At 47.8% G+C, this 25,951-nt stretch overlaps 1 protein-coding gene across 1 annotated transcript; it reads right to left on the bottom strand.

Moving 5' to 3' along the window:
- Positions 1-3,583: 3,583 nt before the first annotated feature.
- On the bottom strand, positions 3,584-15,619 carry Robo4 (roundabout guidance receptor 4). The gene is made up of 18 exons (XM_032911036.1): positions 15,520-15,619; positions 14,829-15,161; positions 14,431-14,588; positions 14,115-14,235; positions 13,470-13,597; positions 13,150-13,378; positions 12,791-12,903; positions 11,933-12,101; positions 11,550-11,735; positions 11,384-11,426; positions 9,418-9,554; positions 9,059-9,322; positions 6,793-6,900; positions 6,506-6,665; positions 6,123-6,362; positions 5,636-5,994; positions 3,917-4,126; positions 3,584-3,808 (listed from the first exon to the last, which is right to left on the bottom strand). Exons 1-18 carry the CDS (start codon positions 15,617-15,619, stop codon positions 3,798-3,800), a joined length of 3,069 nt encoding a protein of 1,022 aa, XP_032766927.1. The 3' UTR covers positions 3,584-3,797.
- Between the last annotated feature and the right edge of the window lie 10,332 nt (positions 15,620-25,951).

Here is a 25,951-nt window from a genome sequence, read left to right as displayed (position 1 = left end):
GTCCACTGTCCCCCAGTGTGTCAGTCCACTGTCCCCATTGTGTCAGTCCACTGTCCTCCAGTGTGTGTCAGTCCACTGTCCCCCAGTGTGTCAGTCCACTGTCCCCATTGTGTCAGTCCACTGTCCTCCAGTGTGTGTCAGTCCACTGTCCCCCAGTGTGTCAGTCCACTGTCCCCATTGTGTCAGTCCACTGTCCTCCAGTGTGTCAGTCCACTGTCCTCCAGTGTGTCAGTCCACTGTCCCCCAGTGTGTCAGTCCACTGTCCCCCAGTGTGTGTTAGTCCACTGTCCCCCAGTGTGTCTTAGCCCACTGTCCCCAGTGTGTCAGTCCACTGTCCCCCAGTGTGTCAGTCCACTGTCCCCAGTGTGTTAGTCCACTGTCCCCAGTGTGTCAGTCCACTGTCCCCCAGTGTGTCAGTCCTCTGTCCCCCAGTGTGTCAGTCCTCTGTCCCCCAGTGTGTGTCAGTCCACTGTCCCCCAGTGTGTCAGTCCACTGTCCCCATTGTGTCAGTCCACTGTCCTCCAGTGTGTGTCAGTCCACTGTCCCCAGTGTGTCAGTCCACTGTCCCCATTGTGTCAGTCCACTGTCCTCCAGTGTGTGTCAGTCCACTGTCCCCCAGTGTGTCAGTCCACTGTCCCCATTGTGTCAGTCCACTGTCCTCCAGTGTGTGTCAGTCCACTGTCCCCCAGTGTGTCAGTCCACTGTCCCCATTGTGTCAGTCCACTGTCCTCCAGTGTGTGTCAGTCCACTGTCCTCCAGTGTGTCAGTCCACTGTCCCCCAGTGTGTCAGTCCACTGTCCCCCAGTGTGTCAGTCCACTGTCCCCCAGTGTGTCAGTCCACTGTCCCCCAGTGTGTCAGTCCACTGTCCCCATTGTGTCATTCCACTGTCCTCCAGTGTGTGTCAGTCCACTGTCCTCCAGTGTGTGTCAGTCCACTGTCCTCCAGTGTGTCAGTCCACTGTCCCCCAGTGTGTCAGTCCACTGTCCCCATTGTGTCAGTCCACTGTCCCCCAGTGTGTCAGTCCACTGTCCCCCAGTGTGTCAGTCCACTGTCCTCCAGTGTGTGTCAGTCCACTGTCCCCCAGTGTGTCAGTCCACTGTCCCCCAGTGTGTCAGTCCACTGTCCTCCAGTGTGTGTCAGTCCACTGCCCCCATTGTGTCAGTCCACTGTCCCCATTGTGTCAGTCCACTGTCCTCCAGTGTGTGTCAGTCCACTGTCCTCCAGTGTGTCAGTCCACTGTCCCCCAGTGTGTCAGTCCACTGTCCCCCAGTGTGTCAGTCCACTGTCCTCCAGTGTGTGTCAGTCCACTGTCCCCATTGTGTCAGTCCACTGTCCCCATTGTGTCAGTCCACTGTCCTCCAGTGTGTGTCAGTCCACTGTCCCCATTGTGTCAGTCCACTGTCCCCCAGTGTGTCAGTCCACTGTCCTCCAGTGTGTGTTAGTCCACTACTCACTGACATACAAGCAACTTTAGGAAGGAAAGGGTTATTTTGCTCAGCTTTTTAGGCCTAGCTGACGGTTGGCTAGATCTTGTTTTGTGGCTATGGCAAGGTAAACCATCACTGTGGAGCAGAGTTGCCCACCTATAATATCCAAGAAGCAGGAAGAAGCATACAAGAAGTGGCTAAGGCAAGATATGCCTGTTAGAGACATGATCCCAGTGGCTTTCTTTCTCCAGTCATACCATACTGTTAGTAGCCCATACATGCAACTGTGCCGGCATGATCCAGTCACCTCTCAATAATGACAACAGATACGCCCTTCACCACCTAGGCCTGTTGGAGGGATAGTTTATGTCTACACCACAACACACTGTTACTATAGGGGTATTCATATAGCCAACACATAGATTATTGCCCCTTCTTCAGAGAACTGAGCCAACCTCTTCTTTGGTGCCCTTCTCCACGGTCTATCTGCTCACTCACATCACAACAAATACAAGTTTAAAAACAAAACAAAACAAAAACAAAAACAAAGAGAGCCAGTGTGGTGGTATTTGCCTGTAATCCCAGCACTTGAGCAGGAAAATTAGATGTTCAAGACCAGTCTCAGTACATAGCAAATTTGAGGTCAGCCTGGACTACATGAAACTTTGTCTTCAACAAAACAAAACAAAACAAAACAAAAAAGAGTATGTGAGTGACATCCCAGCCAAGAAGGAAGTATGTGCTTCATAGCCCCAGGCTCCTTCACAGAGGGTGTCTGCAAAGGGTGCTTCTTGGCCACATTGGATCTAGAGATTGTCTGCCATAGACTTGCGTCACGGTCGCTGTCACTCTCACCCCATAGCTGACCCACACCTTGGCTGCTTGCTTCATCCTCAGTTCTCTAAATAGCTTGGACCTTCAGAGCCATGACATGGCCTCCACTTTGACCTGAATATTGATGTGTGCTGATACCCTTTCCCCTTCAGTCTGGCAAACAGAGTTGGAATGGTTTCAAGAGGAATTTTGCCAGAAAGTTAAAGAAAGAAAGAAAGAAAGAAGTCTAAAACAGGAAAAAAATTGAGTGGGTGCGCAACGCCCATTTTCAAGATCCCGCAAACCAGCCAGGCTGGTTCACTGAGCATAGCTCAGAAATCAGCCACCCGGGTCATACTTCCTAACTCAGGGTGGTCTTCAGGAAGAGCTGCAGGGTTTAGGGAAGGAGCACCATTGGGCCCTGCTGCTGGCACACCCTCCCTCCACACACACCAGAGCTATCTTCTTTGGCCTCGATGGTGCTCCTTAGCACAGTTCTGCCCATGACCTTACCCAGCACGTGTGAGAGAGATGCAGGTAGCCTGCCCTCTAGTGGCCTTCACTGGTTCAGGACCCATGTCCTCCACCAGGGTCCATCTGTCCTGCAGTTGTGACTAAAAAGTGTTCACTAGCCAAGTATCCCAGGTGATTCTACCTTCCCTGGAATTTAGCTGCCTGTCTAATTTTAAGACACCATCTGGAATTGGTGACTACAGGGAGCCGAGCTGGGGCTGCAGAAAACAGGACTTGGCTCCCCAAGACCTATAGCACCTTAGACCCACACGGCCCTCTTTACATTCCTTTTAAACGTGCAGGATATATCTCATTCCCTTCCATTGCACACCAGGAAGAAACGAGGCCATTCACTGAGTCACAGTGAATACGTGATTCCCTCGCTAGCCAGGCAACTCTTAACATCTCTGCAGGCACCCTTCCCAAAAATAGAGCCCAAGGAATGATGTCACAGAACTCAAGTCTTTACAGTTTTATAGAATCAAGTTCCTTAAGCTCACAGTGGCAGTGGCATGAGAGGAGTGCTTTGGTTCCACGTCCTCCCACTTCCTTTCCTCCAGCCTCCTCCATTGATCCCACGTCGGAGCATTGACTGGGATGCTAGATAGGACCCACTGCATCCATGACTTTGCTCCTTTAGTTTCCTTGTATGGTGTGGCTGGGGGAAGGGCTGAGCTGGTCTCTAAGGGAGGAGTCCAAGTAGGTATGAGAGGGCTCTTCCATGGGTCCTCCACTATAGCCCTCCCCAACAGACATTTCGATCCTTCCTGAAGACATGGTTGGCTTCCCTTCTTTCCATGATCCACATGGGTGGGAGATCAGGGACCAGGAGATGCTGCCTTGTTCTCAGTGGGAATCCAAGACTCCCTAGATCATAATTTGGTTTGCCTTCATTTGTTTTAACAATCCCAGTGACAGGATTCTCCAAAAGCCCAGTGATGATGGACCTCTATTACAGAGAAGCGTAGGCCAAGACCCATGAGAAGGCCTGGGGACAGACAGGAGAGTGGTCTGGGTATTCTTCTGGCCATCTCAGGGACAATTCAGGAGGAATCTGAAGTTGAAGGAGAATAGAGTTACAAAGACGCCAGGCTCCCTTTTGACTCTTTTCCAGGACTTCTCAATTAAGGTCACCATGTTAGCCAGTCAGCCAGATACTTACCACCAGCCTTGGGCACAGCACCAGTGAGCCAACTTCGCTGGGAAGAGACTCTAGAATCAGGAGGCCAGGGAGGCAGCCCCCTCCCCAGCCTCTGGGTGTGCTGGTTGATCTCAGCATCTTCCAACCAGTCTGGCCTCCACTCCCACAGTGGCAGAGAGAAGCTTCGGGTCAGAGAGAGATCATCCCGAGGGGACGGGGGCGATGAGGCATCTGACAAGGAAGGTAGGTCAGTCAGCAGAAGGTTCAGTAGTCACCTGCTAGGGACCAATTTACAGCAGAAAGCTTCGGACTGGTTTAGGGTCCACATACACCCCTAAATATAAACCTAGCTTTAACTCAGCCCATCAGTTCCAGTGGCTGCAAACCCTGAGAGCTGACGTGTGTGTTTCTTTACAGAGAGTAGTTTGGCTTGCTTTCTTCCAGGACAGCTCCAGCTCTCTGCACTCTCCCTTTCCTACCGTTGGGTATCCTCTTCCTTTTGCGATGGGCATTTTTGACCTGGATATAATTTTTTTTTAAATAAACGTTTGTCTTGTTTTTTTAAGTATACATGTAAGCGTCTCTGTAAGTTAAAATGTCTGTGAGTACAATGCCCATGGAGGCCAGAAGATCCCCTGGAGCTAACATTACAGGTGATTTTCCAGCCATCTGACATGAATGATCAGACCAGGACGTGAGTGTTCTTCAAGGACACGGGAGGGTTCTTAACCGCTTAGCCATCTCTCTAGCCCTGACCTGGGTAATTTTTGTCCTGTTCTTTGCTATAGGCTTTCTTGTTTTTCTTGAGGCCAAAGGGTAGAGTAAGGCTAAGGAAGATAGTATGCATGTGGGATCTCTTGTGTGCGTGCGTGTGTGTGTGTGTGTGTGTGTGTGTGTGTGAGAGAGAGAGAGAGAGAGAGAGAGTGACAGAGAGAGAGAGAGAAAGTGTGTGTGTGTGTGAGAGTGAGAGAGAGAGAGAGAGAGAGAGTGACAGAGAGAGAGAAAGTGTGTGTGTGTGTGTGTGAGAGAGAGAGAGAGAGAGAGAGAGAGAGAGTGTGTGTGTGTGTGTGTGTGTGTGAGTGTGTGTGTTGAACTTCCAAGGGACCAGTGATTACTAAATCACCTACTGCAGACACACAGAGAGACTGAGCCCAGTGTTCCTCAGCCTCAGCCGTGGACAGGCACTCATGAGGCCTGGACGCTCAGCAGGAGCCAGGCAGCACATGAAGTGCCAGTTGAGAGAAGAGCAAGTGTGGAGCAGCTCTTTCTGGGACCCACATCTGGTGAATCGCCTGGTTCTGGAGCTGGGCCTTTGGGCTGGATTCCTCTAGGCTTCATAACTGGACCATTTGTCTGTCACTGTGGGGCATCCCGAAGAGGTTGATGCATCTGTCTGACCTACTGTACTCTGTGTTGGGAAAGACAGGTAAAGGACACTCCTCACGGAGTTCTTAATAATCCACGTGAAGCACTTCTCCAAATGCCCAGGACATACCACTCATTCAGTAAATACTACCTCTCCTTTTTGAGATAAGATTCTACTATATATAGCTCAGGCTGGCCTGGAATTCATTTTTCTGTTTCTCCTTCCCAAATGCCGAGACTTCACGCATGTGCCACCACAATGAAACTAATCGTTTAAGTGACCGTGAGGGCTAACAGTGACTAGGAAGCCTTGGCTCTTGTTTAGGGAATAAGGGAGCTATGTCCATTCTAAGGGAGGTGGGCGAGCCCACATACCAGTAAAGACACAGTCAGCTTCCCTGGGCTCCAGACTGAAACCGAAGCTGTCCACAGCCACTGCCAGGGCACGAGCGAAGTGAGCGTCAGCCAGGAAGGAGCCATCAGAAGAGCTAACCAGGCTGGCCCTGGCGCTGGGGACATTGTCCTCCGAAGCTGAGCCCCAACCATTGGCCAGGGAACCCTCGCTGGGTGTAGGGGTGGGGCAGGGCCGGGGTGGGCACAGTAAGTTCCCGACCTCAGACCCCACGCCCCCACCAGCTCTGCCCATGTCTGCCAGTCCTGAGGAGGTTGGTATGCTGATATAGCCATACGTTGCTGGGGGTGAAGGAGCTCTTGGCATAGGAGATACGCTGTTCCTAAAAAGCAAAAAACGGGAGACCGTACGCTGGTTAGGGCAGAGTAGCAGGAGCATGGCAGTTGAGGCAGGCGTGTGCGCTTCCTAGCATGCTTAGCTGTAGTGTTTCAGCTCTCCTAGCATACTCACGTGGGTGTCTCCTCCCCATCACTGAGCTCGAGGCACAAGGCTACCTCCTCAGGGGTGAGTACACTGTCCTGATCCTCCTCCTCTAAGGATGACAGTGAGGAGCTGGACAGGTTGCTGGATCCTGGGCTAGGAACGGAGAGGAAAGAGGCCTGGGGGCTGGAAGGCCTGGAAGAGTTGAGGACGGAGAGAGGGGCTGCTGGCAGTGGGTCAGAGGAGGGAGCTTGGAGCTTCTCCACACACCTGGGTGGGGGATGGGAGAGACGGCAGATTAGTTACTGTTAAATCATTCTGCAGGTCCACATCCCTCAGCCTCCATCTCGTCTCATCAACATCTCCCACGCCCTCGGTGTCCTAACTCTGTTTCCTGACCCATGCCCTCTTACTGGCTCTGTGGATCATGACTGGGGGCTCCACGAAGAGAAAGGGGTGTCGGAGGGAGTGGACGAGTTGCTAGCTCACTGGAGTTTCGGTGAAGTTGTGGTCCCAGGGCACGCCAGGCTACCACTGCTCCGGGAGCTTCTCGTGGGGAACAAGAGTTTGGGCCTGAGAAAAACAGATCCCTAGAATCCCATGCAGTCCGGAGATCCCAACCTGCTCAGACCCCAGTGTGAATGGTGAGCCTGAAAACCTGTTTTACCCCTTCGCTTCCCCTTTAGGTATATTCTCTCACCTGGGCTTTGAGAAAGGTTCTTGGAGGCTCTGCTTCCCAACTCCCAGGCCCAGATTTCCATGGGGTGGCTACCCCGGAGCAGCGGGGAGCTGTTAGCTTGGTGCAGTTCTACAAGAGAAAGACAGCGGTTAGGGACAGCAAGAATAGGCTCTTCAGACCCCAATCGTAGGCCCTGTCTTTAGCCTTGTTATTCAATCACTCAGCCCTGGGACCTCGGATCTAGAGGGAATCTACAGGGAGAAGGAGGGAGATAGCTACTCCTCTCTGCTCCCATCTTTCTCCAGCCCTGACAAACTGGGAAGCTCACTGGCCAGTTTAGCGGTATGGCCTCAGTGAAATGCATCAAGCTTTACGAACATCAAGTTCACTTGCGAACGACCACTTCAAAGGATGGTGTTGAGGGGTCAATAATAGCAGATCGTTAAGCCCCTGGCGCCAAACATATTCCAAAACCAACTTTCTCTTCTCCAATGCGTGCATTCCAGTGTTCCTGATCTCTATCGCGTCCTACTGCTCCACCCATCGATTTCTGCTCCGCGAAGACAAGTATTCTTCTCAGAGAGAATCTATTAATAACTTTCATTTCTCACCTTGCAAGCAGTTAGCCTATGTGACTGTTTTCTTAACCAGGGAGGTTGGGAAGACAGGGCTAGGGTGAGGTAAACCTCCTAAGTGAAAAGCTAAAAGGCACACTAGGAAGTCCTGAGGCAGAATTCGAAGCTTCCTAGGAAGTATAGCTGTAGAAATGAGGGTGTGGCTCCATTGTAGGGCACGTGCTTAGCATGCGAAGCCCCTGATTTAAGCTCCAGCAGCAAAGGGGAAAAAAGGAAGAAAGAAGAGAGGGGGAAAAGAGAGGAAGGGAGAAAAGAAATAAATGGCTGGAGAAAATAACTCCTCTTTTTCTAGAACTATTAATGTTCCAAGAGGGATCATATATTCCATTAAAGTCACTGTAGCTTTCCACAGAAAAAGACTGTTGTTTGTTTGTTTGGTGTTTTTGAGGTTTAAAATCAGGGCCAGCTGCATGCCAACTGAGGGCTTTACCACTGAGTTTACGACCCCTAGATGAGACTTATTCCAACTATTTTAGCTGGCATTTCATTACCACTCAAGATTGATCATGCAATAGCCCAGAGGCAAAATGGGAAAGAGTGCCAGCTTATTAATATTTACAGTCCTATAAAATTGTCCATCTTGAACATGCTCTTAATTACGCTTAATCCACCCTTGCCTTTTTTTTTTTTTAAACTGAAGTTGGCCTTTTATCTACTTAAAAACAACTGACTAATCTCTTTAAGTCGTTCAGAAAGTCCATAAAGATGGCAGGCGAAACGCAGTATCTTGCCTTGTAGGGCAGCGGCTGGGAAAACAACCCTCAAAGCAGAGACCTTTCTAAGGAATTCCCTGGAAATTCAGGAGCCTTTGGGGACAAATCATCCTGGCTTCAAAGTTGAGCTCTGCACCTTATTTTGGGATTTTTTGAACAAGTCACCCAACCATTGTGACAATTTTTCCCCTCTCTGTAAAATTAGAGGAACAATGTCCATCCGACCAATCTGCCTTGAGGTTTAACATAACAAATGCAAGTAGAGGAGTGGCTTGAGAAATGGAGATTGTAGTTGTTCTCTTCTAGAAAGTCAGAACAGGCAGCTGGAAATAAAGAGATCAATCTGTCCTATAAGTATTACAGGTATCTCATCATATCATTGGGGACTGGGTCCAGCATCCCTTGGAAGAACAGTTTTCATCCCTGGATGGTTGAGTCTGCAAATACAGACTCCGTGTATATGGAGGGCTGATTATACACATTTGTCTCCGAGAAGCAAACTGGGAGTCGGTGTCCAAGCAGACCAGTGTATAATGTGTGGGGCACGAGTTCTGGAAAACCTGGGCTTTGTTTGCTTTTTGTTTTTTGTTTTTGTTTTTAGCGCTGATCCCCTTTGGCCAGGCTCCAACTATATTTGTTTGTTTGTCATCACAGATGGGGTTCGGAAGAGAGAAAAAGACGTGCCTTATGTCTCTTGTATCCACCACGCCGGGCATGCAGTGGTGCTCATTAAATGTTCTCTATGTCATATTGAGTGCAGAGCCAGGGCCCGCTACTGAAAAGAGGAGCTGAGCAAACCTCCGCTGCGGGTGGAGGTAAAGGTCTGTGTTCACTGAGAGACAAAGACCAGGCTGGGCCTGATTTAAGCCGGAGGACCACATTACCACTAATAGTCCCACCCCCATCTGCCCCAGAGCGTGGCTTTTCTCCCATCCTTACCCTGCTTCTTTTTGGCCTTCCAAGCCTCTGCAGGGGCCAGAGACATGCGTGGGGAACAGAGTCCCCTGCGGCTGCAGAGACTATCTGAGCTAGCCCAGGGGCTGGAGGTTCCGGTCAACTTGTGTGGAAGGCGCCTAGCAGCTGGCGTCTGGGGGCTTGGCCGGACTGGAGGGCTGGAAGTCTGCTCTGCAATGAGGGAGCCGTAAAACGTGCTAGTGTCTGGAAGCAGGGGTACACCGGGGCTCCGGGGGTCCCAGGAGATCACTGACATAAAAAACGACCAAAGGAGTTATAGGGAGCATATTGCACTCCTCCCCCACTTTGCATCCCCGAGGTCCCAGTGCAGGAGGCATAGTTACAGGAACGCCTGCCGTCCAGTGGGTCCCGAGGGTCCACTCCCAGTCGACTACTGAGGCTGCTGCTGCTGCTCAGATCTCTAGAGCCAGAGGTGGAGCGCCAGGTGTCTGCCAGCCATGGGGAGTCACTGTGGTCCATCCTGGGACAGTGGTGGGGTGACAAGGCAAGGCAGGGAGGAATAGGAACCCGATTAGTCAAGACGTCCAGCTCAGAGAAGTAGAAATGGCAGTGTCTGCTTTAACTTTATAGCTGTTTTTCAAATTTTGCACACCCCTGAGGGCGACCTCTGACTTGGTGTCCCTGAACTCATCTTTCGATCTTGGGATCAGGAAGGAGCTCATTTGTCCAGAGCTGGGGGGTTTTAGGAGCGACTGTTATCGATACTGAGACCAAAGGAACAAGTATGGAGGTAGGGAAACACAAATGGAAAGCCCCTACCTATCGCCGTTTAGCTGCACAACCCCGGAAATAAATCTACTCAGAGAGGGGAGCCACCCTGCTCCCTCAACTGTTAAATGCCACAGAGTCCCTCCATATAAGACTGAAGCCGTGAGACTTGAGTTGAGGAAGTTTGAAATCATTCTGCTGGCAGAGTAAAAGCTTGCTATAATGGCTACTGGCTTCCCACTGCCTGAATAATCCTTCAAGATCAGTGATTTGCTAAGATTACTCTGCTTAGAGCCTTCAATTGCTCCCTGTTTACCAAGACAGAGTTCAGACGCTTAGCATGGCTAAGCTTCCTCAGTTGGGCTTCCAGCTTCCTAACACTATCCTTTGTTCTGACTTACGTACCACATATCCCAGCCAGAACAATGCTTTACATTCCCCACGGACATAGCAAGCTATTTCTCCCTCTCCCCCCTCTTTGATAGGGTAAATGCGGGCCCCTCTTTCTTTTGTTGCTCTGTCCCCTTCCATGTATCTGGTACACACTGCATGTCCAACTTCACTTTGCCCTTCTGTTTTTTGTTTTTTTGTTTTTTGTTTTTTTTTTTTTCCGGAGCTGGGGACCAAACCCAGGGCCTTGCGCTTCCTAGGCAAGCGCTCTACCACTGAGCTAAATCCCCAACCCACTTTGCCCTTCTGTCTATCTCTGCCTAGCCTGCAACTTCCTGGTGGACGGAGACTAGTCCAAAGGAATGGACGAGCCAATCTGCATAGAATTTCTCTCTCGAGGTCAAGGGAAGAGGTTTCAGAGGAGCAGAGCAGAGCAAAGGCAGGGTGAAGTGGGAAGAGAGAAGCCAGAGAGCAAAATAAAACCCAGGAACACGGTGCCAGGCAGCCTGGAACCTTGTTCTGGGCTGAGAGTATGAGAGCAAGTTGGTAGCCTGAGGGACTGACACATCCAGCACACAGTAGGTACACACTGACACATCCAGCACACAGTAGATACTCAATAAACTCCCCTCAAACAATTCAGACCAGAGCGAAAAGACTAAAAGAGTTGACAAAGAGAGGAAATGTTTCTCTAAGTGTAAAACTCAGCCGATGGTGTATGTGTGAAGGGGGGTGGGGATTGGAGGGAGAATGTATTTTTTTTCTTAGAATTGTTCACACAACTACAGACTTACTCTGCTACTCTGCTAATTTAGCAGTTGAAGCAGAGGTTCCTATTGTTCGGCCCTGGTTTGGAACAATGAATAAATCTATGACCTAGGAGCCGGACGCCCCCTACTGGAAGCATGCAGCATGTGCAAGACAGACGGATAGCTCAAGAGGCAAGCGCTATCAGGTAGACAGTGGAAGGCAGAGGGGACTAGACACCAGGGCTGCTCATCTTCTGACAGCCACAGAAGGTCTCTCAGCTGATGAGAGAACTACATGTTCGTTGTCACATGGAGTCCAGGAGAGCTTCAGATACTAGGACCCTATACTGCCTGGCAGGAGTGCAGACTAAAACTCCACCTAATTCTCTGCCAAGATTCCACTCACTCTGACCTCTCTAAGGGCTCCTTTTTGGCCTCTCACCTGTGTTTTAAAATGGCATCCTCACTGGTGTATCTGTAGAGACCTGGAAGAAAATGAGGGAACAGTTACATGAAGAAAGATCCCAGCATTTTCCTAGAGATCAAAGCCCCTGCGGCATTCTGGCTGGGCCCGGGGAGACCTATATATGTGGGCTCTCTTTTCTCACCTGGGCCCAGGTGCACCCCAGCTTTCCGTCGCCTGTAGATACACACAGCAACGCCTAGGAGCAGCAACCAGAGCAGGACGGCACCACTGGCAATGACTTCTGGTCGTTTCAAGGTGGCCCTCAGCTGTTCCAGGGTCCAGGGAACATGTTTACTGGGGTCTCGTGCTGATTGCTCCATGGCCTGCTCTGTTTGGGATGTGGAGCTCAGAGGGAGGGCAAATGGGACAATGTGGGACCAGCAGACGAGAGAGAGAGAGAGAGAGAGAGAGAGAGAGAGAGAGAGAGAGAGAGAGAGAGAGGAGCTGGAAATGTAGAACAGGAACAGGAAGACAGAGGGACAACATGGGGTGGGGTAGAAGATATGGATAAAACCTTTCCCTCACCTAAAAGGAGGCAGACAGGGATACTGAGCTCTCCAGCCCCAGCACCAGTGACTGCAGCCACCTGCACACAATAGGAGCCTGGCATTCGTGCGGCAATCTCCAGCTGTGTCTGTTCACCCACTACGGTCCAGTTGGCAGCAGGCAATGAGGCATTGCCCAGGCTCCAGACCTAGGGCATGAGCAAAGGTGAGCAGCTGCCTGTAGTACCGAGCCCTTCATGTGCAGATGGGCATGTGGTCTTCCTAAGGGTGCTAGCTTCCTGGGGGCTGTCCCATGAGACAACACCACAGTCCATATACCCTCTCCTCTACCAAGAGGAGAGAGAGAGAGAGAGACTTCTTTCTAGACAGACAGAAAGGCAAAGTAATCTGTTACAATGCACCCGGGACAAGTGGTTCCATGTGCTTTCGAGTCATCAAGAGGCTTGCTAAAATACAGGTGTTAAGCCTCGTCTTCGATTCCCAATGCAGGGGGCCTAGAAGGACCCGAGAGAGTCTGCCCTCCTAAGGAGTTTCCAGGTGATTTGCCTCTTGCCAGTCCAGCACCCACATTTCGAGCACTCAAGTGTTAAAGACTTACATCTAACCCAGTCTGCTTTGATTTCTGTTCTTTCTCCTCCATCTATGACCATGACCCGGCTTTCCGTGTGTCAGTTAGAGATAATAGCCCAAGGCTGCTTGTGAGATGCCATGAGACAGTAGTTTATGAGAGGCTTGGCAGTGTCTGGCAGACTAAGTAGGTCCTTGCTCACTTGCTCAAGGAAGGCAAATCCCTTCACTTTTTGACCTAGAGGCTGGTTTGGAGCAGTCAGGCAAGGCTTTGTGGAACTCCAGGGTCAGTGTCATTTTGGAGGAATACCTGGTAGCCACGGATGAAACCGTTATGGTTTTCAGCAGGAGGTGGGGCCCAACTCACAAAGACACTACCGTTACCAGGTCTTAGGGTCACTTCTTGAGGTGGGGCACTGGGCACTGGAGAAAAGGAAGAGATTGTTAGAAGTGCTAAGGGAGGGGATTCTGTGTGAGGGTGAGGTGAAGAGAGAGACTGGGCTATTGAGAGGCAGAGTTCCACAAGGAAAGCCACCTCCTCCAGCTGTTTGCCTCCCCGTGCACAGGAGAATCCACAAGTAGGAGTTCCCCTAACCTCCCAGCACTTCCAGACTTGATTGGAATAGATAAAGAACCATCTTCCCCAGGCCTAGCAGGATCCTGACTGACCCTGTTCAGGCAGCCTCAGGAGCAACACGTTGCTATCAGGGCCTCGAGCCCGGCCGGAGGACGGTCTCACTTTGAATTCGTAGTCTTGGCCCCAGCGGAGACCCCCAAGCTTTGCGTTCAGCAAGCCGTCCAGCAGCACCTCCGTCCATGGAGATCCCTGGTCCCTGGGGTCCCTCTGCGCCCTGAACAGGGCTGTGTATGACTGGGCAGGTGCAGCAGGGCCGCTCACCTGGGGAGAGGTCAGAGTAAGGATAGGGAACTAGGGAGTCCGTGGCAGTCCTAATCTGAGCTCTCCGTGTTTTCAGGGTCCTCTGCCTCACCTTCCAGCTGAGCCACACAGCTGGCCCAGGCTTGGGGCCTTTTACAGGTTCTGGGTTCAGCAGGGTCACATTTTCCAGCTGAATTCGAACAGCCAGAAGCTCTAGATGCTCCTTGTGGTCCGGTGACTCTGTGGGGAGATCACAGGGACAGGATGGAGGAGTGGAACATGTCTTCATCTTGGATAAACTTGGCTCCCAGAGTTTCCAGGTCTAGAGTATCCCTATGTCCGTTCTAGCCTCACATAGGGAGGCCTCACCACTTGGACCCTGAACCCCATACCTGGCCACCACACTAACTGGAGTCTCCTACTTTGCCTTGCACTTTGAGTGTGGGTTCACATGTGTGTATGTGAGTGAGCGTGGCTATGGAAGCCTAAAGCTCCCTTACTGCTCTTCTCCATCTTGTTTTTTGTGAGACAAACTGAACCTGGAACCCACTGGGCAGACTCGTCTGTCTAGCTAGCTTCTGGGATTCACTTGTCTGTACTCCACATCTGTCTGTACTGGATCATCGACATAGACTGTCATACTCTGCTTTTATATGGGTGCTGGGTTGCTTGAGTCTTCACATATATGAAGCAAACGTGTTACGCACAGAGTTATCTCCTGAGCCCTTATTGGATTTTAGATGAGTCCTGTCCTTACCCTGGATAGACACCCTGGCTGCTCGACTCTCCCGTTGTCCAGCACTGTTGGTGGCCATACACATATAGGTCCCCGTGTCATTCTTCTCTGCTCTTGCCACCATCAGAGAATCCCCAGATACCTGTCAGGGTCAGATACTCCGTGAAGTCTTCAGTGTGAGAAACTTAGAGGGCGGAGGGCAATTTGAGGTCTCCTTGCCCTCCCTTCCTCAGATCTTCCAAGGGACATGCCACTGGAGAGCGGGTCAGTTGCTTGATGTGCCCAGGACGGGATGATATATGGGAAAAGCAGTTCCCAGGAATGGGGCTTCACTCACTGTGCGCTTCCCTGGCTGGAGGACCAGGGGTTTCCCATCTTTCCACCAGGAGACTGAAGGCTTTGGGTAGCCCCAGGGAGGACCACACTCTAGAACAAAGCTCTCGCCCACCACGGCCACTGTGTCCCGAGGTTGGATCTGGAAGTCCTCCTGGAGGACTATTGGGGAGGTCAGCGGATCAGCAGGAAGCATGTCTACCCACCCTGAGTCCTTCGGCTTATCCTAACGCGCTTACCCAGTTCTGCTGTACGGGTTTCCTTGCCTGTTTCTGTCTAGTTTAACCTTCATCCCAAGACCGCACCCGGGCCTCCCTTCATAGATAGACCCTCGTATTTCCTTGGACACAAGCATCGCAGCCTAACTCTGCCTCACCCTGAGCCTACCCTCCCAAGCCTCACCAGCCACAGACAGCCTAGCACCCCGGCTCACTGCTGTGCCCAGCCGGTTGCTGGCCTCACATGTGTAGACACCCAGGATTGCTGAGAGAATGTTCTGGTCATCTTGCGGCCGTCCATGGGTAGGGGGCCGATGTAGCAGGAGGGTCCCATCTGATAGGAGGTAATGTAGGTCTGGGGTCGCCATGCTGAGGGGCTGCCCATTCAGCAGCCAGCGGATAGTGGGAGGTGGTTGGCCCGATGCTCTGCAATTCATCTTGGCCGGCCCGGAGCCCTGAAGTAGCTGGTCCTGGGGATGAACTAGGATCTGGGGTGGAGAATCCAGAGCCTTGCCTCCTAAGAGGGAAAGAGAGACTTCTGTATTGCACTCCTTCTGTGTCTTGTGTGTTGGTTTATATTACCGAACATCTATTTCCAAATAAGAAGCTAACTAGGAGGGGAGGGGGTCTGAGTTCCTAGGTCAAGGTCTGAATAGCTCGTTCTGTCTCTGATGCACACACACAGACATGCTCAAACCCATACCCCAACCCTCATCTATGCCTCTGGCACTTCACTGCTAATTAGAAGAAAAACACCAGACAAAAGAGATCCTCCTTTGTCCTGCTGGCCTTGGATCCAGACAGGGATCTGGCCAGGAACCAGGGAGCAGCCACGAACCCAGGAGCATGCGTTAAGAGAGGGAGGGCCCACTCACCCATGATGAAAAGAAGCAGTAGAGGCAGAGGCCACTTAGTCCCCAGGAGGCCCATTCCTCCAGAGTCCACGGCTGCTCTCAGCTTCTCTCCTTGTCCCATACACTTTTGTCCTGTTGTTCTGAGCTCACTGCAGTAAGGGAAGAAGGGGAGGGGTGGGGTGGTGGTAGTTGTTTGTGACTGAGCCTCTGTCCCAGTAGGGAAGCAGCTTTGAGGAAACGGATGCTTCCTGCCTGGCCCTCGGTGCCTTAGAAAACTGGGAGGGGACCAGAGGTGAGAAACTCTCTGACCTCTACACTTCAGCTGTAATCCCCGGGATGGGGCGCTAACTGCCAGCTAAGGGTTTACTTCACGTCTGAGTTAGGGTTTCTTAAATGAAACCCTCACACTGATCCTAATTGTACCCATGTCCTTAGTCTGCCAGCGCCACACCTCTATTCAGAGCTTACGCCTAGACCTTAGTCTCTACGGTTTTACCACTAGCCAGACACCTAATAGAGGACGATGAAGACCAGAGGTTGAGCCTCAGACACAGGAGTGAGGAGTTGAAGGTAGAGTCCTAAGGGGTTTCCAGCCAAGAAATCAAGGGGCACACGGGGTTGCGGGGGCCCATGTAGCAAGTGTGTATCTCTGGTCCGTTCCCTGAGTCTTGGGAGGCTAGAAAGTAGGAATGATGCAGAACCTTAAGCTTTGAAAATCCATGGACTGTGTCCACATTTTCTTCAAAAGACTTGGAGGGGCTGGAGAGATGGCTCAGCGGTTAGGAGCACCGACTGCTCTTCCAGAGGTCCTGAGTTCAATTCCCAGCAACCACTTGGTGGCTCACAACCATCTGTAATGGGATCTGATGCCCTCTTCTGGTGTGTCTGAAGATAGCCACGGGGTACTTATATGTAATAAATAAATCTTTAAAAATAAAAAAAAAAAAGACTTGGAAATGATGTCTGTGGACTTTTGGGCAGATTCCTTCATCTGAAAAGCCAGTTTTCATATCCGTAAAATGGGGATATTAATAGTAGATTCCACCTTGAGATCCAGAGTAAAACTGGAATGAGAGGAATCAGATAGACAGAACTACCCGATGCAGACAGTGCTTGACACACAAGTGTCACTTGTGTTGGCTTGTTTTATCCCATCACTGAAACTCTCTGCAGTGGCACCAGGCCTGGGGAAGATGTGGGGTGAAGCCTTTCGCTAGGCTCGCCTGGCCGGACACCTGTCTTCTATGGCTACCTGGCAAACGACCCACATAGCAAATAAGTTGACTGCATTGGCCCCTCCCTAAAACCCAGAGAGGCTGCTTTCTTCTCAGAGCCCAGCTCCTGTTTACCAGTCTCTTCCTTCCAAATCTGGAATCTCAGCCATTTCCTAGAGCTGTTCGCGGAAGGCCAAGGTCAGGCTCTCGGCCTCAGCGGAAGAGCGCGCAGGCTTTGTTCTTAATTGTTCTGGTCAGTTTCTCTGGAGGCCCCTCACCCAGCTGACCCTTCTCTCTTCCTCCCCACTCCATGTTGGGTTCCAGGGTCAGCCTCAGCCCTAACCACGGCACTTCTGTGCTTCATCCCTCTCTCCTGAGGCAGACTAAGAGTGATTAAGACAGAATTAATGAAAGAAAGTACTATAGTCTCTGCAAACTGAGTGGGTCTATAGGCTACAGAATAGATGTGAATGTAAATGGAAGGACTGGAATCAGGGTCGGACTAGCATTTGAGATTTCGGGGATGGAAGCAGACCGGGCATGGTGGCACATGGCTGAAATCCCAGCATACAGAGGATCATGAGTTTGAGTCTAGTCCAGGCTGGACCCTGTCTCAAACAAAACAAAACGAAACGAAACAAAACCAAAAACTAAAGCAAAGCAAAAATGGAAGCACGAAGGGCGTTTGGCCAAGTCCGTGCCTTCTTTGGAGGATATGTGGGGTCAGATTGACGAAAGGGACATTCACATGGCTGAAGTCAGTCAAAGATGAGACAGGAAAGGATGTGGCAGGCAGATTCAATGAACCTGGGATTTCCCAGGTACACAGGGTCCAAGAATGGCTGAGTCCCAAAAGAATACTATGACTGGTGACAGACAGTCCCTTTTCAGTCTCTTTTGCTTCTACTTAGGAGAACTTACCAAGGTCTCTGCTAATGTTCCAAGACCAACTTGATCTTACTCAGTTTCTATGATCTAGAAAGACGGTATATATTTTCCTCAGAAGAAAAAAACTGGTCAGGCTCAAAGGAGCTCAGATTTATCCCCAGCTCCATGCTCAGCTGGGTAGAAAGAACAGCAGAGCAGAAAAACAGAGAGTGGGGTGCTGTAACGTAGCACTGGAACCCCAAGTCTGTGGGAGTAGGAGAGTAGCCTCTACCTATAGTCACATGTCCTGTCCCATACGTAAAGCTCACTATTCTGAAGAGTCACCTGTTGAGAACTGAAGTCGATCAGAGGGAACATTGACTGTGGACCATTCCCGCAGGCCATTAAGACTCCAAATGCGGGCTGGAGAGATGGCTCAGCAGTTAAGAGCACTGACTGCTCTTCCAGAGGACCTGAGTTCAATTCCCAGCAACCACATGGTGGCTCACAACCATTTGTAATGAGATTGATGCCTTCTTCTGGTGGGTCTGAAGACAGCTACTGTGTACTTATATATAATAAATAAATCTTAAAAAAAAAAAAAGACTCCAAATGCATCCAGGAGAACTCAGGGACACACATTCATTTCCAGCACTCCGATTGTCTCATTTCCACAGGCTAAGGAAGAGCCTACCACATGAGTCACCGGGATGATGTGGGTGCCTGGAAGCCACCTCCTGTTTGTTTCTATTTTGGGGAAAGTTTGCTGCTTTAGGGGTCTGGTGACATGCAAGCCCAGTGACTGTTTAAATTGTACCTTCCTTCACCCCTGGTTCTAGTGTTTCATATCCTATATTTTTGGTTGTGAGCCTAGCCTTTAACGGCTGAGCCATCTCTTTAGCCCGTTTCATGAGTATCTTATTTTTGGCTATTTGCAAGAGAGAGAAGAGAGAGAAAGGACCAGGTACACTTTTGAGTAGACCTTTAGAGCGAATTTTTCTTTACGTCTGGCTCCTTGCTTCCCTGGATTCCTGTAGTGTGTTTTATGCACATGCAGCTGGGGACTCCTCTTCTAGCTGTCAGGGTCAAAGGGCAAACTTAGGTGGTATTTGAAGCCAGATACAGACAAGTATCTATTCTTCTGAACATGTGACCTGAAATAAGTTGTATAAGCCCTTTGAGTTCATTTCTTTGTCTATGAAACATCCTGAGGGCTATGTTGTATCCAGAACATTAAGTATGTTTTTTAAAATGCGATATATGGCCCTTAAATGTCCTTGGTACTGTTTATCCTAAAATTTGCCAGAGAAAAACCAAGCCCACCATTTTGAGCCAAGTTTAAGGCAAGATTTATTAAATATTAAATGCTGACGAAGAGATGGACTTTAGTCAGGACCATTCTCTGAAATCTCCCAGCTGAGAACAGCCCTGAGCCATGTGCTACAGGGGTTTATAAGGATGAACCTATAGTTACTTTCCCATGAGGCTTTGTAAAGAACTACAATTCCCAGCATTCTAAGAAGTTACTAGGCCCTTGGGGCTTACAGGTTAATTTTGGGCATTAAAATACAGCATGGCCCTCTTCCTGAGCAGCCTAACTATAGTGAACCACAGCCAACCCTAGATACACGGGGGCCTAAAGGTCTCACCTGTTTTGTGTCTTTTTTTCTTTTCTTTTTTCTCTTTTCTTTCCTGCTTCTTTTGAAAAATGATTTATTTCTATTTTATGTATATGGGTGTTTCCTCTGCCTGTGTGTCTGGGCTCTACCTGCCTGCAGTGCCCTGAGAAGGTATTGGATGCCCTGAGACTAGAGTTACAGATAGTTGTGAGCCCACTTGGGAGTGTTGGGCGGTGAACCCTGGTCTTCTGTGAGAGCAGCCATCTCTGTAGCCCTTGCTCAAGTCAGGTGGTGCCAATTTCTGTAAGTTTTTATTTTTGTCCCAAGCTGCCAAAGGCTAGAGGGAAAGTGAGTCAAGCCAGGGCACAACGATGACTCTTTGTTGGTTGGGAACAGTGTCCTGATGTCATTTTGTTGTCTCAACTTATCTCTTAGTGCTTTGTTCTGTTTCAGAAACCTGAAATCACATGTGCATATACACACAAACACTCTCTGAAAATTTTTTTTTCTTTTCTTTTTTTTTTTTTTTTTTGTTGCTGGGGACCAAATCTGAAATTTTTTTTACTGTGTGTGTGTGTGTGTGTGTGTGTGTGTGAGAGAGAGAGAGAGAGAGAGAGAGACAGAGACAGAGACAGAGACAGGGACAGGGACAGAGAGTGAGACAGACAGAAAGTGAGACACAGAGAGACACACACAGAGAGTAACAGTGAGGAGGCCGTTAGAGAGGAGAGGACACCTTGTAGGAGTTGATTCTCTCTACAAAGTTCTAGATTGTCAGTCTCGATGCAAGTGCCTTTCCTCACTCTCTAACTCATCTTACCAGCTGCAACACATCTTTTCTCTCAACTCCCCATCACTTTCATTTTTTTTCAAGGAATTATGGGTCACACCTTCACGAAACATTGCCCAACTGGAGGTTTCAAAGGCTGATGTCATCTACAGATATACATTTTATGCTCATTCTGCTACGCCTCCTAGCCAAAGACCACCAGACATACCTGTGTGTAAACAAGTTGTGCTCCCTCCTGGGAGGCATTAGTACCTTGGGGGAATATGTGGTGTCTCAATAAGAGGGTATTAGGAAGGACTCACTACTGTAGAACTGAGTCATATCGGGAACATTCATGAAGAGGGACCAAGGAGACAAGGATCCTGAATTAGGTGCAATCAGGAAGATAGGGTACTCTATAATGCTTTCTTTCCAGAACAGTACCAGAATCTTGCTTCACAGTGTAGTGCTTAATCAAATAGTTTCCTTTCATATTCTCTTATGAACAGCACTGATGCCTTAGTCAGGGTTTCTATTGCTGGGATAAAACACCATGACCAAAGCACCATGGGGAGAAAGGAGTTTATTTGGCTTATACTTCCATAGCACTGTTGTTTATAATTTAAGGAAGTCAGGGCAGAGACTCAAATAAGGAAAAAGCAGGGGAGCAGGGGCTGAGGCAGAGGCCATGGAGGAGTGCTGCTGACTGGCTTGCTCCCTATTGCTTGTTCAGCTTACTTTCTTATAGACATCAGGGTCCCTAGCCCAGGGATGACACCAACTTTAAAGGACTTAGCCCTCCTTTTGGAGGTAGCGTCTTAATTAAGGCACCCTCCTCCACATGACTCTCACTTGTGTCAAATTAACATAAAAACTAGCCAACACAACTACCTCAAAATTTCATTTGAACGAATCCTCCCCCAAAGCCTAGGATCACGCAGCAAAGAGGACTTTGCCAGTTGTAGGGACTTTAATCTTGGCTTTTCTAGTTCCCAAAACTGTAAGAAATAAGTCTATGTTCTTTATATATTACTCAGTTACAGCAACACAAAATGAACTGAGATAGACTCCCGTTCTAATAATCTTAAGGGTTTAATGGTTTCTCTAGAGCAAGCTGACTGGAGTTCTAGAATGGGTTCTAGACTCCCAGAACTTGATAGCAGAGATGGGAGGTTCAGGAGTTCAGTGCCATCCTCGGCTACATAACAAGCTTGAGAATAGACTGAGATTGTCATAGACTAAAACAACAAGAAATCCACAGTGAAATAGTAAAATAAGTTTTCTAGAGCATATGCCTAGGAGAAGAATGTCTGGGCCTTAGGATGTCTACATATTAACCTTAGAGGATATTCACATTTTCCCCTCAAAATGAGTTTTCCTCAAAATCAGTTTTTTTGATGTCCTTGAACCACTGAATCCTCAGAACAACTGGTCAGCTCTAAATTTTATTTATTTATTCATCTATCTATCTATCTATCTCTCTCTATCTATCTATCTATCTATCTATCTATCTATCTATCTATCTATCTATCATCTAGGGTCTTGTTATACGTCCCAGGCTGGAGTTGAACTCACCATCTTCCGTCTCAGCCTCCTACATCTGGGATTATGAGTACGCCCACCACTAGTGTGGGCATTTGAACGAGAATGGCCCCCATGGGACCCTGTGCTTGAATTCTTGGTTCTCAGTTGGTTGAACTGTTTGGGAAGGATTCCGAGGTGTGACCTTGTTGGAAGAGAAGTGTTACTGGAGATGAGCGTTGAGGTTTCAACAGCCTCCTTCCCTCACTTCTTTCTCAGAAGTGTCTGCTATTTTTGCCTATCGAGCTCCTTGAAGATTTTGTGAATTTTTTTTATTCAAATAGATTGAACACACAGCAAGGGTCGCTAGTCTACGACACAGCCTTCTGATTCACAGGTAGGCTTATTTCACTATTGAGGACATCTTTCACCCTTTCAGTACAGCTTCACAATTTATATCATCTTACACATTAGTGTACTTAGCTAATGTTTTACACTGTACTGTAGATGATTGCAAAGGTAGCCGCAGTGCCTCCCACCGCACCTTATGCCTGCTATTTGCAATGTTTGCTTCCTCTCATCAAGAAGGGAACTGCGACCAGCAAAATGGAGACAGGTAAAAACAGGCGATCCATAAGCCCGTGGTAGGAGGAGAGAACTGACTTCCCAAAATTGTCCTGTGACCTCTACACATAACAGGTGTGCACTTGCTCTCACACATACGCCATGAAATAACACACATGCACGCGCCCGTGCGCGTACACACACACACACACACACACACACACACACACACACACACACCACATGTATGTATACACACCAACCCTCAATAACAATAGAAAACGATTTCTTTTCAAAGAAAAAAGAGACCGCTTTTTCAACTCATCGAAGTCGGACTGGCTTCATGATTTGCTTTGATTAACAGAATACAGTATAAGCACTGCTGAAGAACTTCCAGGACCAAGCCTTAGAAGCCTTGCAAAAGTCGCTCTCCTCTCTTAACCTGTGGGGACTACTAGCTTGGTTTAGGCACAGAGAACACAGATCAACTATTATAGCCGGGGAGTTCTCAACCTACTTGGGCATTTGTCATCAGACACGTGAAGAATTCAGTCACGCAGCTCCAATTCAAGCGGTTGGATGACACAATCGTATAAATGACCCCAGGAAGCCCCAGCCAATGAATTGCCTCTTTGAGTCCAGCACAAATTGTTAATATGAGGAACTGCAAGCAAATAAAATTGTTATTGTTTTAAGTCACTTAGTTGCAGAGCAGATGGTGACCTTTGCTACATAGAAAAATTGTCTCATTTAAATAAAGTGACAATTTCCTCTTTGTTATTATTTTTTTACTCTATCAGTACAATATTAAATATGGTCGTGGTTGTAACCATCGGCATTTACTTCTTTATTTTCAAAAGGGTTATTTCTGATGTATAACTGTGAATATGTACACTGTGTTTTTTTAGATGTTATCAGAACTTAAAAGTTTCCTTTCCTTTCTTTCTTTTCTACTCTGCTAAAAACTTTTTTAAAAAAATAGCATTGGTGTGAGGGTGTCAGATCCCTTGGAACTGGAGTTACAGATAGTAACGAACTCCCATGTGTATAGTATGGGTTGAATCTGGGTCCTTTGGAAGAATAAACAGTGCTCTTGACCACCAAGCCATGTCTTTAGCCCTACTAAAAATTATTTTAGTCAAGAATAAACATCAGATTTTTACAAATATTTGTTTCGCAATGTTTTGATATGATTTGTCTCCTTTAATTTGTTAGTGTGGCCAGCGATATTTATGAAAGGTGACAGGAATGCTGGTGTCTTGGAGTTCTCCTAAGAGCAAGTTGTAAAAGCCTGAGTCTGATACCTGAATTACTCTTAGGCTTCCTGTTCACCGGTAATTTCTCACTCCCTCACGTGGTTTTGTTACTGTCGTCAGTAACAGTGTTCAGAGGATGTCAGTGCCGTATCTTTGAACTTCCAGAACTGAGCATCAAATAAATCCCTTCTCTTTTTAAGGCTTACCTGCTTCAGGTGCTTCGTTTCGGTAATTTAAAAAAGAAAAATGGATCAGTGAGAAAGGCATTTTAGTAAAGACAGGAGGAGCTGATGCTGACTCAGGTAATCAGGAAGTAAGGCTATGCTACTGCTTGTGTATCTTTCTAGATGTCTTCTTTATTTTAATATTAATTAATCAATTAACTAACTGATTTTTGGTTTTTCGAGGCAGGGTTTTCTCTGTGTAGACACTAGGAATTTATTTTTCATTTTATATCCACTCAGAAACTAGACAATGGAGCACTTGCTCTCTATCCTGAGAATAGGGTACTCAGCTTCTGCAGCTAATTCACCCAACCGAGAGGATTTCAGGGTAGCAGCTGCATCCTCTGGTTAGCGCCTCAATCGGGACACAGCAGGAAGCTAGGTAAAGGCAGGGAATTGTGGGAGAAAAGGGGCGGGGAAATTATTTCTGCTCTTTGTTCTCTGTACTTGCAAGACTCTCAGAGCTTGTGTTCACGTGTTGAAAAAACTCAGTGTAAGTCTTCACATAAAGTCAGTCATAAATCGAATAAGAGGTTGTAAAAGAGAATGCCTACATAAAGGAGCAGTTATCTGGCTTAAATTTCACCATTTGTTAATATCTCACAGGGTCATGGAAAAGTTTTAGACTGTAACTAAGCCATCCTTGAAGTTTTGACAAATTGAGTCAATATCTTCTCTACCGTTTTTGTACCCGAGGTCTTGTGGTGTGCATTTTTTTTTTATGACCTTCGATTAATGGTTTCTGTAACCCCATGGAATGTGCCCTAGGTTTTAGAAGTCGGCTGTTATCTCAGAAGCAATTAAGAAGTCCTGTTAACAAAGGGACTCGAGAGTCTCTGTGGGTGTTGCCATTTGGAAACAATGGTAACCCTTGTATGCTAGATGTTTCTGCAGAGTAAACGCTCTTTGTTTTTGCATACTATCTGAGTCTGGGTTCTTTCTCCATCGATTTTTTCCGTACCCTAACAGACATTCTCCTTATTTTTATAGTACGCTTATTTGCAGTACTGGGGTATTGAACTCAAGACCTTGCATTGCTAGACAGGTGCTCTATCATTGCATTACTTTAGTTCCTCTTCTTACCCAGTGTAATTTATTTTGAGACAACGTCTTGCTCAATTGCCCAGACTGGCTTCGAATTCACAATGTAGTCTAAACAGACCTTGACTTTTTGATCCTCCTTAACATATGAGTAGCCTGGATTATGGGTGTGTGCCATCACCACACCCCGCCTGTAGTCCATTTGTTTTATATAAATAGCCACATAGCTTACGTGGGCTTAGTGTTTGCTTAGTATATCTTTTCTTTCAACTTTTCAATATATGTCAATCTTATGGCATATGTAAGGGTTTTTAAAAATGCAATCTGACATATCTCTATATTTTCGCTAGATAATTTAGATCATTTACAATTTAGCCATTTTCCTATTATTTAAGTTTTTGCATTTTATTGTCTGCAGGTTGTTTTTTTTTTTTTTTTACTCTCCTTTTCTCTTTTCTTGGAAGTTGAAGAATGGATTGGATTTATATCTGTATCCTTAATGTGCTTCCTTCTTTATTGGTAAATAAGTATATACTTAATATAAAACTATAGTATAGCAAGTGGAAACATTGTAATAATCGTACGTGGATATATGTACTAAAAGTGTATATAGTTTGCTACACAGTTCAAGCTGGGTTGAAATTCCTTGTGCAGCCAATTTTGATCTTGGACCTCTGACCTTTAGGTGTTAATTCATTTCTACTCAATGAATACTTATTAAAACCTGAAGTTATTACCTTAACCACTTCCTCTTTCCCAAAGAATTCAAATACGTTGAAATAGTTTAATTCTGGTAAATCCTCTCAACTTAAGCCCTATTATTTGCCTGTATTCTGTTTCCCAGGCTTTGGGGACTGCAGACTAAACACTATCATTTTACAAGGCATTGTTCAGGTCCACTTATCATTTACTCACCTGTCCTTGTTTCTCAAGCCTTTATTTTGGCATACTTTTCTGTCACGCATTTCTGTCTACCATTTATGCATGTTAATTATTTCATATATTTGCGAGTTTTAGAAAACATCTAGGGCTAGAGGGATGGCTCAGTGTTTAAGAGCACTGGCTGTTCTTCCAGAGGACCTGAGTTTGATTTCTGGCACCCATATGGTAGCTTATAATCATCTGTGGTTTCAATTCAGGGTATATCCCATGTCCTCTTTTGGCCTCCGAAGACGACGTGTGCATGAGTGTACAGACATACGGAAAGACAAAACATCCATACACATAAAATAAAAATAAAGGAAAAAATTTTTAAAAAGGAGAAATTATCGATTATCTTTTAAAATAATGGCTTTCCTGGCTGGATGTGTTAAGCTAAGCTTTTAATCTCAGCACTCAGGAGGCAGGGCAGGCAGGTCTCTTTGAGTCTGAAACCAGC

Source organism: Rattus rattus, chromosome 8 (genome assembly GCF_011064425.1).
Source record: "Rattus rattus isolate New Zealand chromosome 8, Rrattus_CSIRO_v1, whole genome shotgun sequence".
Lineage (NCBI taxonomy): Eukaryota > Metazoa > Chordata > Mammalia > Rodentia > Muridae > Rattus > Rattus rattus.
The sequence above is the reverse complement of the archived record's forward strand: the minus strand, read 5'-3'. Positions and strand labels throughout refer to the sequence as shown.